Below are 12,326 nucleotides of genomic sequence, written 5' to 3'. Positions count from 1 at the left end.
TAATTTTTATTGGTAATTTCTTAATTTTGCTCATTATAGAAAAGGTATCAAAAATTCTAAAGCAGAAAAAACAGAAAATTATAGAAATTTAGAACTATAAAATACCTATACTATATAAATGTCATACATTTCTGGCTTTTGTTAATCGTGTTGTTAGCATTTTAAAATGTTACTTTGCCTATTAAATTGTTTTTTAAGACTGTAACAACTCACTCTTTCACTGCAGGATAACATTCTTAATTATCTTACTATAGCTAGACATGTTTATGTTCCAGAAACTACTAGAACACAACCCCCTTTTAAGAAAGATTTATTTTTTCTTATGATTTATATGCCTGCAAGAACATACGCTATCCGTGTGTGGCTGTCCAATGAAGGCCAGAAAAGGGCACTGGAACCCCTACAATGGCAGTGATAAGCAGTTGTGAGCCACCTGACATCTGCCGGGAACTGGAATCAGGAAGCACAGCAAGCTGAGCCATCTCTACGGCCTTAGTATATCATCTTTATGTAGTACTTCAAAACATTTCTTAAAAAGGATTCCTATGTGAACAATGTTCAAATCAGATGTTTCTAGGAATCACCATATATATATAGAAGACCAACCCAACTCCATTTTCTTCTCTGTCAACCCTTTCTCCTGCACAGACACAAATACACACATGCATGCATGACCAGGAGCACAATGCAGCCATGCAAAATAAAAACATGGTCATGCGATGCCTAAGAATGTTTGATCCATAATGTTCCTAAAGCTGGAGAACAGAAGAGCTTCCACTGTCATAATACTGTACACACAACTCCCACAAACCTCTTGTGTTGCCAGTTGTGTAAATGTATACTATTGGTAATTGTGCATAATATTAAATAATGACAGTAAAAAATAGAATTTCCAGGAGGAAAAGCCACACTTAATTTTGAAGACTGATTGATTAGAATTTTATGACTGTGGAAAGTTGAAATTGGGCAAACTTGCAGTCAAAATTATCATGGGCTATTTTAGTTAGTCCTTTTAATACTCACTTAGTGCTCACTACTGTATCTTTCTTAGAACATTTTCCACTACCGCATACCTTTAGAATGCATAACTTAGCAGATAGCTAGCTTTCCCCAAGCTCCAAGCTAAGAACATCACAATACAGCATATGAAACCTATTTGCAGAGGTATTCTGGACTTGCTACTATAACTGATCTGATGTCTCTATTTATGTTATTGAGTACATGTATTGTTTTACATTATTTTGTTCTGTGACAAAAAAGTTCGTGTTACTGCTTCCTCAGAGGAACGTCTTTATCCACAGGGCATGGTCATTCATATTTGGCTCAGAACAAATGTTTTCCTATTCCCTCTTTTATAAGAATCATTTCTTAGTTGGGTGTGTTGGTTCATGCCTTTAAACCCAGAACTTGGAAGGCAGAGGCAAGTGTGTCTTTGTGAATTTGAAGCCGCCTGGTCTTCATGAGTTCCAGATCAGTGGAACTAAATAGAGAGACCCTGTCTCAAAACTAATAAATAAATTTTTAAAAATCTGTTTCATGCTGACAGCATTAAACAACTCTGCTCCTGGATTATGTACTCTGTCTTCCATCTACCATACATTTTTGTTAGTCTAGAATGCATTCTACATATACATTAAGTTTACTGTAAAATGGTATGCTGGAAAGCAGCCTTATCCATGTTGTTTTTCTTGGCACTTGGCTACACTGGTGTGACTGACCTACAACACTGAGATCTGTGTAAATACACTCTATGATATTCATAAAGAAAGTCAATGAATGTGATTTCTCAGAATGTGCCCTCATCTGTAAATCATTCACATAAGTTTCTCTCTGACTGCAGTAAGAACTATTAGAGAATTTCTTTGGCACCACGTATTGGTCAAAAATTTCTCTCCTATTTAGGAAATGCAGAATCATGTCAGATGACATGAAGATGAGCATTTTTATCTTTTTAATCATGTCTTTTATCAAAATTTTTAACCTTATCTTCTGTTGTTTGCATTTAAAAAGTTATCAGCAACAAACTTGTTTCTTTTCTTTCTTAACATCTTACAGCAAGTAAAATTTTTATACAGCATAATGTTTCTCAGCGTGGGTTAATTTTTTTCTTTTGTGGTCCTTTATTATATGGTGACTTATTTCATCATTTCTACTTTTTTAATCTACTCTTTCATCAAGTAGTAAATACAAGACACATTTCTATCAAATGTTTTCCTCCTTATCATAACAACATACATGTAATATTTCTTTAAACTACTTTATAAACTCCTTTAGTGCAGCTTATTAATGATATTTTCATCGGATTGTTAATTTTTATTTTGCTCCCTTAGTTATAGTATGCTTTTATGTTGACTGGAAGAGTACTCTCTTTTTAATAACCTCTGAATCATTCATTTTATCAAAGAATTTTAAAGTCAATTGATAACTTTGTACACTTAAAAATTACAATTGAGAATTTTTTTAGTAGAACCAGTTAAATTAATAATTAAGGCCATTAGTCTATCTAAATGGCCTATTTAGTCTATCTAAGACTGCTTTACTTATTCAATATTATATGTATTTTTAAAATTACATGCTTAAGACTGCTCTTATTAACGATAATCCGTACTAGCTTAATTTATCATGTATTACAATAACTTCAAATTCTCAAATATGGGGGCCTTTCTATGAAAATCTGTCTTTTTATACTTACACAATATTTTAGAGTCCTTAGGCAAATGTTTAGAGAACTGTTTTTAATCTACAAATAAAAATACTGACTGCTATAAATTTCTAATACAGTCTGCTTTCCATATTATTTTATATATCACGGTTTTACTAACATCTTTTTGTACTTTTTTGGTTATTTTTATCTGGCACTACTTTCTAATTCAGAGTATTCACAGAAATCTATTTTGTCTTCCAAATTACAATAGTATATTCTATTTAAGACTCCAATCAGACAGTGCAGATGGCTTAATATATCCTATTTTAGAATCAATTCATAATGCTAAACTTCCCAAAGACAAAGAAATGAAATAAACATCCTTTTTAGTGAAAAATATCAAGCACTCAACAGAAAATTAAAGCCCTTACACTGACAAAACAAAGGAAACCACATCCACAGAGACAGTAATATGTGTTCCACACACCACTGCCTTCATTCTCTACTCTGCTCTCTTCTGTTCACTCTTCTCCAGTCACACCTCAGGACGAGATATGGTTCTATCTCACAGCTTATGTATCTGTTGTTCCCACAGTCGAGAACTTACACCCAAAAGACAGTCAGAAAGCTTACTCTCTCACTTCTTTTTTATTCAGAAATCAATCTTTGTTGATTTTACTATTGTTTCCAGCTAGAGGAGAAGCTTGCTTAATATAAAAATGTTTGTGTTTTGGTTTTGTTCAATGATATGTCTTCAGAACCTATAATAAGGCTTTGTAAATATCAGGTACTTAAACACAATGGTTGAATGAGTGTTTAAATGTACATGGTCTGAGTCACTTGTTTGGCTTAAAAATCTCAGCTTACTCCTCTTACCAACTACATTTTCTTCTAAATCTCTTCAGATGTTCTATGTACCAGTTTCCTTCTTAAAAAAAAATAGGAGGTAACATTTCAAGTTAGATTGTTAATAGCTGGAAAATAGTTGTGAAAAGTAATTATAAAATAAATCTTACCTAATTATTTACTTTAGTTTCTAACAGCTTTTCCCTCACATACATTCTAATTCTTTATAACACTGCACAAGGTACAGATGGCCCTTCAAATTAGCATGCTTTGCACCTACAGATAGAAAATATTTTGAAAAAAAATCTGTACTGAACATGTACAGACCTTGTTTAAAAAAATCATTATCCCCTAAACAATACACTAAGGTAACTAATTATAAAGTTTTTACATTACATTAGCTACTACACACAATCTAAACACATTATATCAATTTAGAAAAGGGACTTTTGCTTCCAGAGAAAGAAAGGCTGTGCATGGGAAGAATCCCTCACAGGTAGTGAGGCATGACTGACCAACTACTATTCTGGGGAAGAATAGATATGAAAACAGTATCGACCTCTTAAGTCTCTCCTTGGGTTTTACTTTGGTCTGTTCTTTGTTTTATTTTTTCTAAATGCTCTTTAGTTCATATTTGCCACGTTTATTCTCATCTATGATTTTTAATACTTTTTTGAATCAATTTTATTTTTGTCTCATATATTGTTATAAATGAAGGGAAAGGCCACACGTGGTGGCTCATACCTGTAATCATAGCACTCAGAAAGCTTGGGAAAATTATCACAAGTGTAAAAACAGCATGGGATCCAAGAAAAATCATGCTTTAAACAACAGTAACAATATAGTGAAAGGTGAGAAACCATTACCTCCAGTCTATGAACTGTAATACAATTTACTCCTCAATAGCCGCTCGGCCTTTTAACAAGCATTAAGGCTGGATTAAACAAGGAAATGCAGAATTTTTGAGTCTGCATTTACTCTACCCACAGCAACTCAGAAGTTAGTCAGGTCTTTTTGAATTTTCCTTTCCTTTTTAATCATTTGTAGGAACAGTACTGAAGGCAGCAAAGGTGTAGGGTTGAAGCCATCTAAGCCTTTGAAGCCGAAGCTCCAGATACTGACAGGAAGCTGTAAGATTTGGTGTTTAACATGTTGGGTTTTAGTCTTGCTTTGTTCCATTCTTTCCTCACTATATCCTCATCCTTCCCTGATGAAAAAGAAATGTACATTCTGTGCCACTGCATGTAAAAGTATATATACAAGGAGTCACAGCTGAAGAGATTGACTTTAGTCTCAGAAGACTATGGGGAGAGGTGGCATGTGGTGATTTGAATGGGAAATATCCCCTATAACTTCATACATCTGCACACTTGGGTCCCCAGTTGGTAATTCTGTTTGGGAAGGTTTGGAACCTTTAGGAAGTGTGGCTTTGCCGGAATAGGATGTCCCTGGTGATACATTTTATAACTTGGTCCCACTTCCTCTGGACATATAAAAGATAACCTCTCCCCTTCCTAACTGGCATGCTATTCCTACCATGATGAACTCCATCCCTCTTGGAACTGTAAGCTAAAATAAATCCTGTTCTCTTCAAAGTTGCTTTTAGATGCACTTTAATACTTCTAGCCTACTAAACAGCCAAGTTTAACAAAATTACTCACTGGAGTCCTTGCTGCCTACTGACTAGAAAGGAACTATGGTCTGCTGTTGCTGCCCAACATCACAGGAGACAAACTAAACAAAATATTTGGCTAGCCTAGAAAAGAATCACAGCTCAAGATTCGAAGTATGGTTTCAACTGACTATGCATTACTTTTATACCATTAAAAATGGCAACCATCAAAAGTAGAGAATAGCTACTTTTACTTACTTACTTTTTCTACCAGACTGCTTTATCTTTTCCCTAGTTCCTAGAACTTTACAGAGAATCCAAAACAATGTTATTTAAATAGTACAATGAAAGCCTTTTCTTTTTCTTCCATCTAAACTTTTCACATAGAAAAAGATGTATAATTATGCTGCTAAAAGGAAGCAAGAACTGGCTAAGAATGTAAAAAAAAAAAACACTGTAAAATTAAGGCTCACATAATATGTGTAGAGCATTTAATAATGTTGAGTTTTATTCTGAATGAGAGTAAAACTGTCATGTGGAATAAATTCTCTCATAATAAATCTTAACTATATCAGAAGTGGAGCTGAGGTATGATCTATCAAAGAATATTGTAGTAAACTAACCTGTTATTTTTGCCCTCATAGCCCCCACCACAATATACTGTTAAATGTATCACTTACCTGAGAAGTACCACTGAAACCTGGAGGTTGACTATATTCTGTGGAATCAATAATACTACTGCAAAATGAAGAGGAAAACAGTTTCAGTACTTAGATTATTTTAGTAACAGGACGTTGATCTAAAAAGTATCTTTAAAAACTCAATAAGTATACTTTTAAGTACACATCTATTACTAATCATTTAATCATTATCAAAGGACAATAAACATTTACTACTCCCAGCTCCTCAAACATACATATCAAGAAAGGTTATCAACTGGGCATAATCATAAGGTCAATGTGCACATAGATTAATTTCCATTTCCAAGTAGGTTAGTAAGGTTTGGAACTTTAAGGAAAGGAGGATTTACAATACTAGGGAAAACATTAACATGCACTTTATGGGCTACATGAGCATACCCTGCTATGGCAATGAGCAGCTCTTTTATAATCTCTCAGTTTCCCTATTACCAAATGAGGTGAATGAGGACTATATCTATTATTAGATAATTTTTCATCTTCAAAATGGCCTGATAAAACCTGGTAAAAGAAAGCTATTAAAGGAACAGAATAAATGTAAAATGACAAAACCCTTCTCTCATAACTCCAAACCCATATGATACTATTGTCCTCTGCCCTGGTAAAATATAGTGTAATTCATATACTGTTTTTCATTTGGTGACAATGTCTCCTCAACTCTTAGAAACCCAGGCTAGCTTCTTATTTTCTGTATTTCATCACTATTGTCTCTCTACCCTCTTAGGAAAAAAGTAGCTTATAAAAACTAGCAATATTTGAAAATAGAGCACTTCAACTCAAAAATGCCTTTAGTCTCAGCACAGTGAAAGCTGAAGCAGATTCACATATGTATGAGGACAGGGTGGCCTAATAGAGAGCTTTTTTCAAAACAATAGCGATAATAAAAAAATAAAAATTAGAGATTCACAAACAGAAATAAAACTATCATAAAAACTATAAAATATATTTCAACATAATAGTTATCTATTCACACTGCCTCTATTTCTACAATAAGCATGTTTATATTATTTTCTACCCTAATAAAATCAAGCAATGGAGGATATTAATTAAATGGCTAACTACACAAAAATCATAAATTGCCTTAGCACTGAAATAGCCTAAAGGTTACAAAAAGTACTTTTGAAGTCTGGATTTTTAATTAAGTGGCAGCAAACAACTTTGATTCTGAGCAGGTGATTCTTATCTGAGCAGAAGTTTCTTCATTAAAAGATGACATGGTATAGGTGTAAAATGGAAATGTAACATTATATATAATACCAAAATAAATAAACAATACATTTCTAATTCCATCATTAAAAATTAGCATAAACCCTCACCTTTTCAAAAATGGTAAAGCATATAGATTATCCATAGAAAAATTTAAAACTCTACACTTCTATTCCCTACACAAGTCTCAGCAGTTCCTGATATTCTAGACTGTGTCTGTCGAAGGTTCAATCACACCAAGAACCTTTACTGACATCAAGAATTTGGGGGACCCTTGGTATTGGATAAGCAATTAAGAAGTTCAAGCAACACTAAACAAAATCAGCAGACTATAGTTATACAGAGAGAGAGAGAGACAGAGACAGAGACAGAGAGAGAGAGAGATGCACATTCATATGTGCATGTGCATAACTGGAATAATTTTATTATTTATTACAATTTATTCACTTGTATCCAGCTGTGGCTCCTTCCCTCATCTCCTCCCAATCCCACCAACCCTCCTTCTTCTCACCCATGCCCCTGCCTTAGCCCCTGATAAGGGAGGTTCTCCTCCGCTTCCATCTGACCCTAGCCTATCAGGTCTCATAAGGACTGGCTGCATTGTCTTCCTCTGTGACCTGGCAAGGCTGCACCCCCTCAGGGGGAGGTGATCAAAGAGCCAGCCACTGAACTCATTCCCAGAGCTATAAAGGCCTGAATTTGAGAGGAAGAGGGTTTGTAGGAGGGACTGGAGGAAGGGTACATGATGGGAGTTGGAGGTAGAACAGTTGAGAGAAACTGTATAATTATATTTTAATTAAAATAAAACAAATCTAAACCTATAAACTCTTGAAGTTGATTTCTTCTGATGAAATATAATTAATGAGTACATACTGTATGTGTATGTTGGGGGGAAGTCGCATGTTATTTTCAGTTTCTTCATACAGGTACTAACAGTTAAGAAAAAAGCAAAACCCTGCATTAAAAAAAAAAAAAGCTTCCTTTACTAATGAAGCAATTCCTACCAGTTGTACAGCATTAATAAAATTACATAGGCGTGATGCTGAGATGAGTCAGTGGGCAAAGTGCCTGCTGCTGTGCGCACACATCACACACAACCACATTCCCATATCCCTCCACAGATAGCAAGGAGCTACATCTTGCAATTGGCATTCACAAAAAAATTTTGGACTATGTGCCATATTCCTAAGTACTTTATATTTTATAAATGAAGAGTGAGAAAGATCCTTTATTAGTCTACTAATTTCATGGACAAATTTTAGGAACAAAAAAATTAATAAGTTATTTAAGATGATACTGAATTATCAACTATTTTCTATAAGTACTGATAATTATAAAAAAAAATTAATAAGGACACCAAAAACAAAACAGGGGGAACTTTCAGAGTGGTAACTTAAAAACAAACAAACAAACAAACAAACATTATGAATATGTTTTAATTTAAATGAGGAAAATAAGATGCTAATTCCTAATATTTCTGCTGGTGAGAATGAGAAAATAAAAATATAAATAAAAGCAATGCAGAGCTAAGCATCTAAGTGGGTTTCCCTGGTAAGGGGAATAGAGGCTGTCTCTGATATGAACTCAGTGGGGCTCTTTGACCTCCCCTGCCCCCAAGGGAGGAGTATTCTAGGCCACAGAGGAGGGCGTTGCAGCCAGTCCTGATGAGACCTGATAAGAAAGGGTCAGATGGAAGGGAAGGAAGACCTCTTCTATCAGCTGACTTAGAGAGGGGCAGGGAGGAGATAAGGGATGAAGGGTAAAATTGGGAGGGAATGAGGGAGGAGGCTACAGCTGTGATACAAAGTAAATAAACTGTAATTAATATAAAAAATAAAAATTTATGAAAAAAAAGCAATATAGAACATAAGGAACTAGCTTCCATGCCAGACATCACGGTATGTGTGGTAGGAAACTAGCACAAATATAATCCACTTATACGGTAATTCGGAGTTATATAACTATCAATATAACCTGTTTCAGAAGACAAAGACAGGAGCATTTTTCATGTAAAATTTTATAATAATAACAATAATAATAATAAACAATTTTCATTTGTAGTAAAAATAACAGACTTACTAATTTTAGATAAGATTGTTTGCAAAATAATGGCTGACATTTAAATGATCAGAATACATAATACTGGCAAACTAAATTATGATATTTTTTAAATCTAAAAGGCTGAAGATAAAGACATTGAATTTTAAAATGAACAATGGAACAAACCAACACATATACAAAGTAAACAAACCAACAAAGTACAGAGTTAAAAGTAAACTATCTGCTACCAAAAAGACACATATAAGTACTAGTGTATGTTATTAATTTATGATAGAGAAAAATAAAAACTTTTGTTCCTAACAAATCATGGGGAAGTTTTGAAATCATGATATTGGACTTCTTCCCTGTAATAAATAAACTGACATAAATATTTTAAGTAACCATAATTTCAAATAGTAAATCTCATTTATTAACTGTACAATTCTAATGGACTGAAATATACATATACCTCAGCAGATACTACTACAACTATTTTCTTGTTCATGTATTTTCTTTTTATTTCACAAACCCTTAGACATTAATACAAGTGCAGACAAACCGCCCACTATGTAACGATAATTTCAACTGCAGCAACAGGAGCAGCTAACATCTACTGAGTCCTACATGCCAGACACTACTCGCCTGACTTCAAGTGTGCTATCCCATCTCACCAGTCAGCTTAGTGCTGCCCTATTTGTAAAATGAGCAAAGCACCCACACGAAACATGCATAACAGGTAAGTTACACAGAGATGAAATATGACTCTATACCATAGTTCTAAACTCCCTACACTAAAATGATCTGTCTTTGGAAGAATCACTGCCTCATTCTTGGATTTTCTGAATTATTCTTGATTTTTGAATACAAAGTTTCTACTTCTTAACTTGCTAATGGGCTAAGCTCCCCTCTTGGGGTGGTTCGCACAACCTTCTTTACCTTGATTAGGATATCAGTTGTACACTAACTGTGGTGCTGAGAAATTTTTTCTCACTGACTATATTTTTAATCTATAAAATGGATAAATTCATGTAAACTATGAAAAATTGTTTAATACATGGCTATACTAGTCTCACAGTTCCAACTTATGGAGCTATACTCCTCTATGACAGGACAGACATACTGATTTCAACACAAAATTACATTTAAAATATAAAAAAAATCTTTATCACCTTCCTGTTTTAACTTGCACATGAGTAAGAAGAGTATTTAGTTCTATAATAGATATATCGAGCAGGGAACCTAATATTTACATAATATTTAATATTTTAAATGATGTTATTCCACAATAATCCTGAAGATGAAAAAGAAAAACAACAATTTTAAAGCTTTATTTGTAGAATGGTTTCCTTCGACACAAACTCAGGGCTAGTAGATGTTAAAAGCACACATGATAAAAATTTTTAGAAAGATGGAACAGGTTTCAAGTCTACTAATTTACTGCCTTTTAAAGTAAACTATTTTCCTGGGTGGAATTTCAAAAACAGAAAAGAATACATTGAAAGATGTAAATAGGAGAGGTACATTCAAAGGCATAAGGTTGACCATCAGCCTCCAACAGAAACAGTCAACATTTCAGTTCTCCCAAAAGGTGCTGTACGTGGCTACTTTATATTTACAGCCACATATGTGACGCTACAAGCCTAGACAAGAAACTTGCTGGGAGGACAAGGCCAGCCTGGGTTACATTCTATCAGCTAAGCTTCAGGGAAGTACTTAACAATAAAAATTTTAAGCCATTGACCCTTCAAAGCAAGTGTGATGGTCTATACTAAAACCATGATAGTGGAGTAAAAAATAGAAAGCCAAATTTAGCACTTAAAAAGTGCTTAAAAAAGTGACTTGTATTTAAAACCCTAAAATTGTTTAAAATTAGGAAGAAATATCACAACTGGGTTAATTATGCCGTTATTTCATCCTTACAATGAACACGTTTGTGTACTGATCCTAAAGTGTAGTGTCACCTGTTAGATACATGGATCTTTGGTAGATAGTTCTACTGTCTTAAAAAACTGACATTGATTTGTATTGATTTTTACGTGCATGTAATAAGTGATATGTATTTTCTATGGTTAAAAACATCAAATAATGGTAAGGAAGGAGGGAGGAACTACAGAGGGAATACAAAGTAAATCAGTGTAATTAATAAAAAAATAAAAATAAAAATCATGCAAAAAAGAATCAAATAAAATTATATATAACTTTATACAAAAGAGAAAAATATTTAGACACCTGTACTCCACTCCTCTCAAATAATGAAATTCTAGACATACTTTTAAAACATCAACAATGGATATTTGAGCTACTTTCAAACAAATCTGCAATCCAGATATCTACAATGATGCTTATATATTTTCTAAAGCATTATCCCTACCATCTCACCTCCAGGCTGTTCTTCAGTCTTTGGGATCTTGTTCAGATATGATGAATTGTACTACATAATAAGGGTTCATAATTCTATTATTTCAAACAGGGATCTTGTGTGTTACTAACAAGGACTGAAATAAAGACTCTTCACAGCTCCAGATTTAAGAATTTTGATTGATAGTGACAATATTCATAGCAAGAATCAAAAAGTATTTTATAAGGCTAGGAAGACAGCTCAGTAAAGAGTAAAAGAGGTTGCGTTCAGGTACAAGGGTGAGTTTGAATTCCCAAAATACACCTAAAAGAGCCAGGTATGGCCAAAGCACCTATACTCCCTGGTGCCAGAAAGGAAGCAGATGATGGCACAATCCAAACTCAGTGAAAGATGGTTTCTCAAGAGAACTAGGTTGAAAATGACTTGAGCTAATGTCCTTCTAATGTCCTCACCTCGCCTCCATGCAAGGCACCTTCATCCATGCACCATTCCTAGACATATATCCAAAATATGCTCAAGTATACAACAAGGACATTTGCTCAACCATGTTCGTAGCAGCTTTATTCATAGCAAGAATCTGGAAACAACACAGATGTCCCTCAACTGAAGAATGAATACAGAAGTTGGGGTACATTGACACAATGGAATACTAAGCTATTTTTAAAAAGTACATCATGAAATTTGCAGGCAAATGGTGGGAACTAGAAAAGATCATTCTGAGTGAGGTATCCCAGAAGCAGAAAGACATACACTGTATATACTCACTTATAAGTGGATATTAGACATATAATATAGGACAAACATACTAAGATCTGTTCACCTAAAGAAGCTAAGCAAGGAGGACCCTGGGGAAGATGCTCAATCCTCATTCAGAAAGGCAAACAGGATAGACCCTGGAAGAGGGAGAAAACAGGGAACAGG

At 34.1% G+C, this 12,326-nt stretch overlaps 1 protein-coding gene across 5 annotated transcripts in view; it reads right to left on the bottom strand.

Moving 5' to 3' along the window:
• Cop1 (COP1 E3 ubiquitin ligase) overlaps positions 1-12,326 on the bottom strand; it is a 117,560-nt gene that overhangs the window by 67,633 nt on the left and 37,601 nt on the right. For all 5 annotated transcript variants that reach the window (XM_060364531.1, XM_060364530.1, XM_060364532.1 and 2 more), the window contains one exon: positions 5,783-5,840. In XM_060364531.1, the coding sequence (XP_060220514.1) occupies positions 5,783-5,840 (58 nt within the window). The remainder of the gene's footprint in view (positions 1-5,782; positions 5,841-12,326) is intronic.

This window comes from Meriones unguiculatus, chromosome 11 (genome assembly GCF_030254825.1).
Source record: "Meriones unguiculatus strain TT.TT164.6M chromosome 11, Bangor_MerUng_6.1, whole genome shotgun sequence".
Taxonomy (NCBI): Eukaryota; Metazoa; Chordata; class Mammalia; order Rodentia; family Muridae; genus Meriones; species Meriones unguiculatus.
This window is presented reverse-complemented; position numbering and strand designations above follow the sequence as displayed.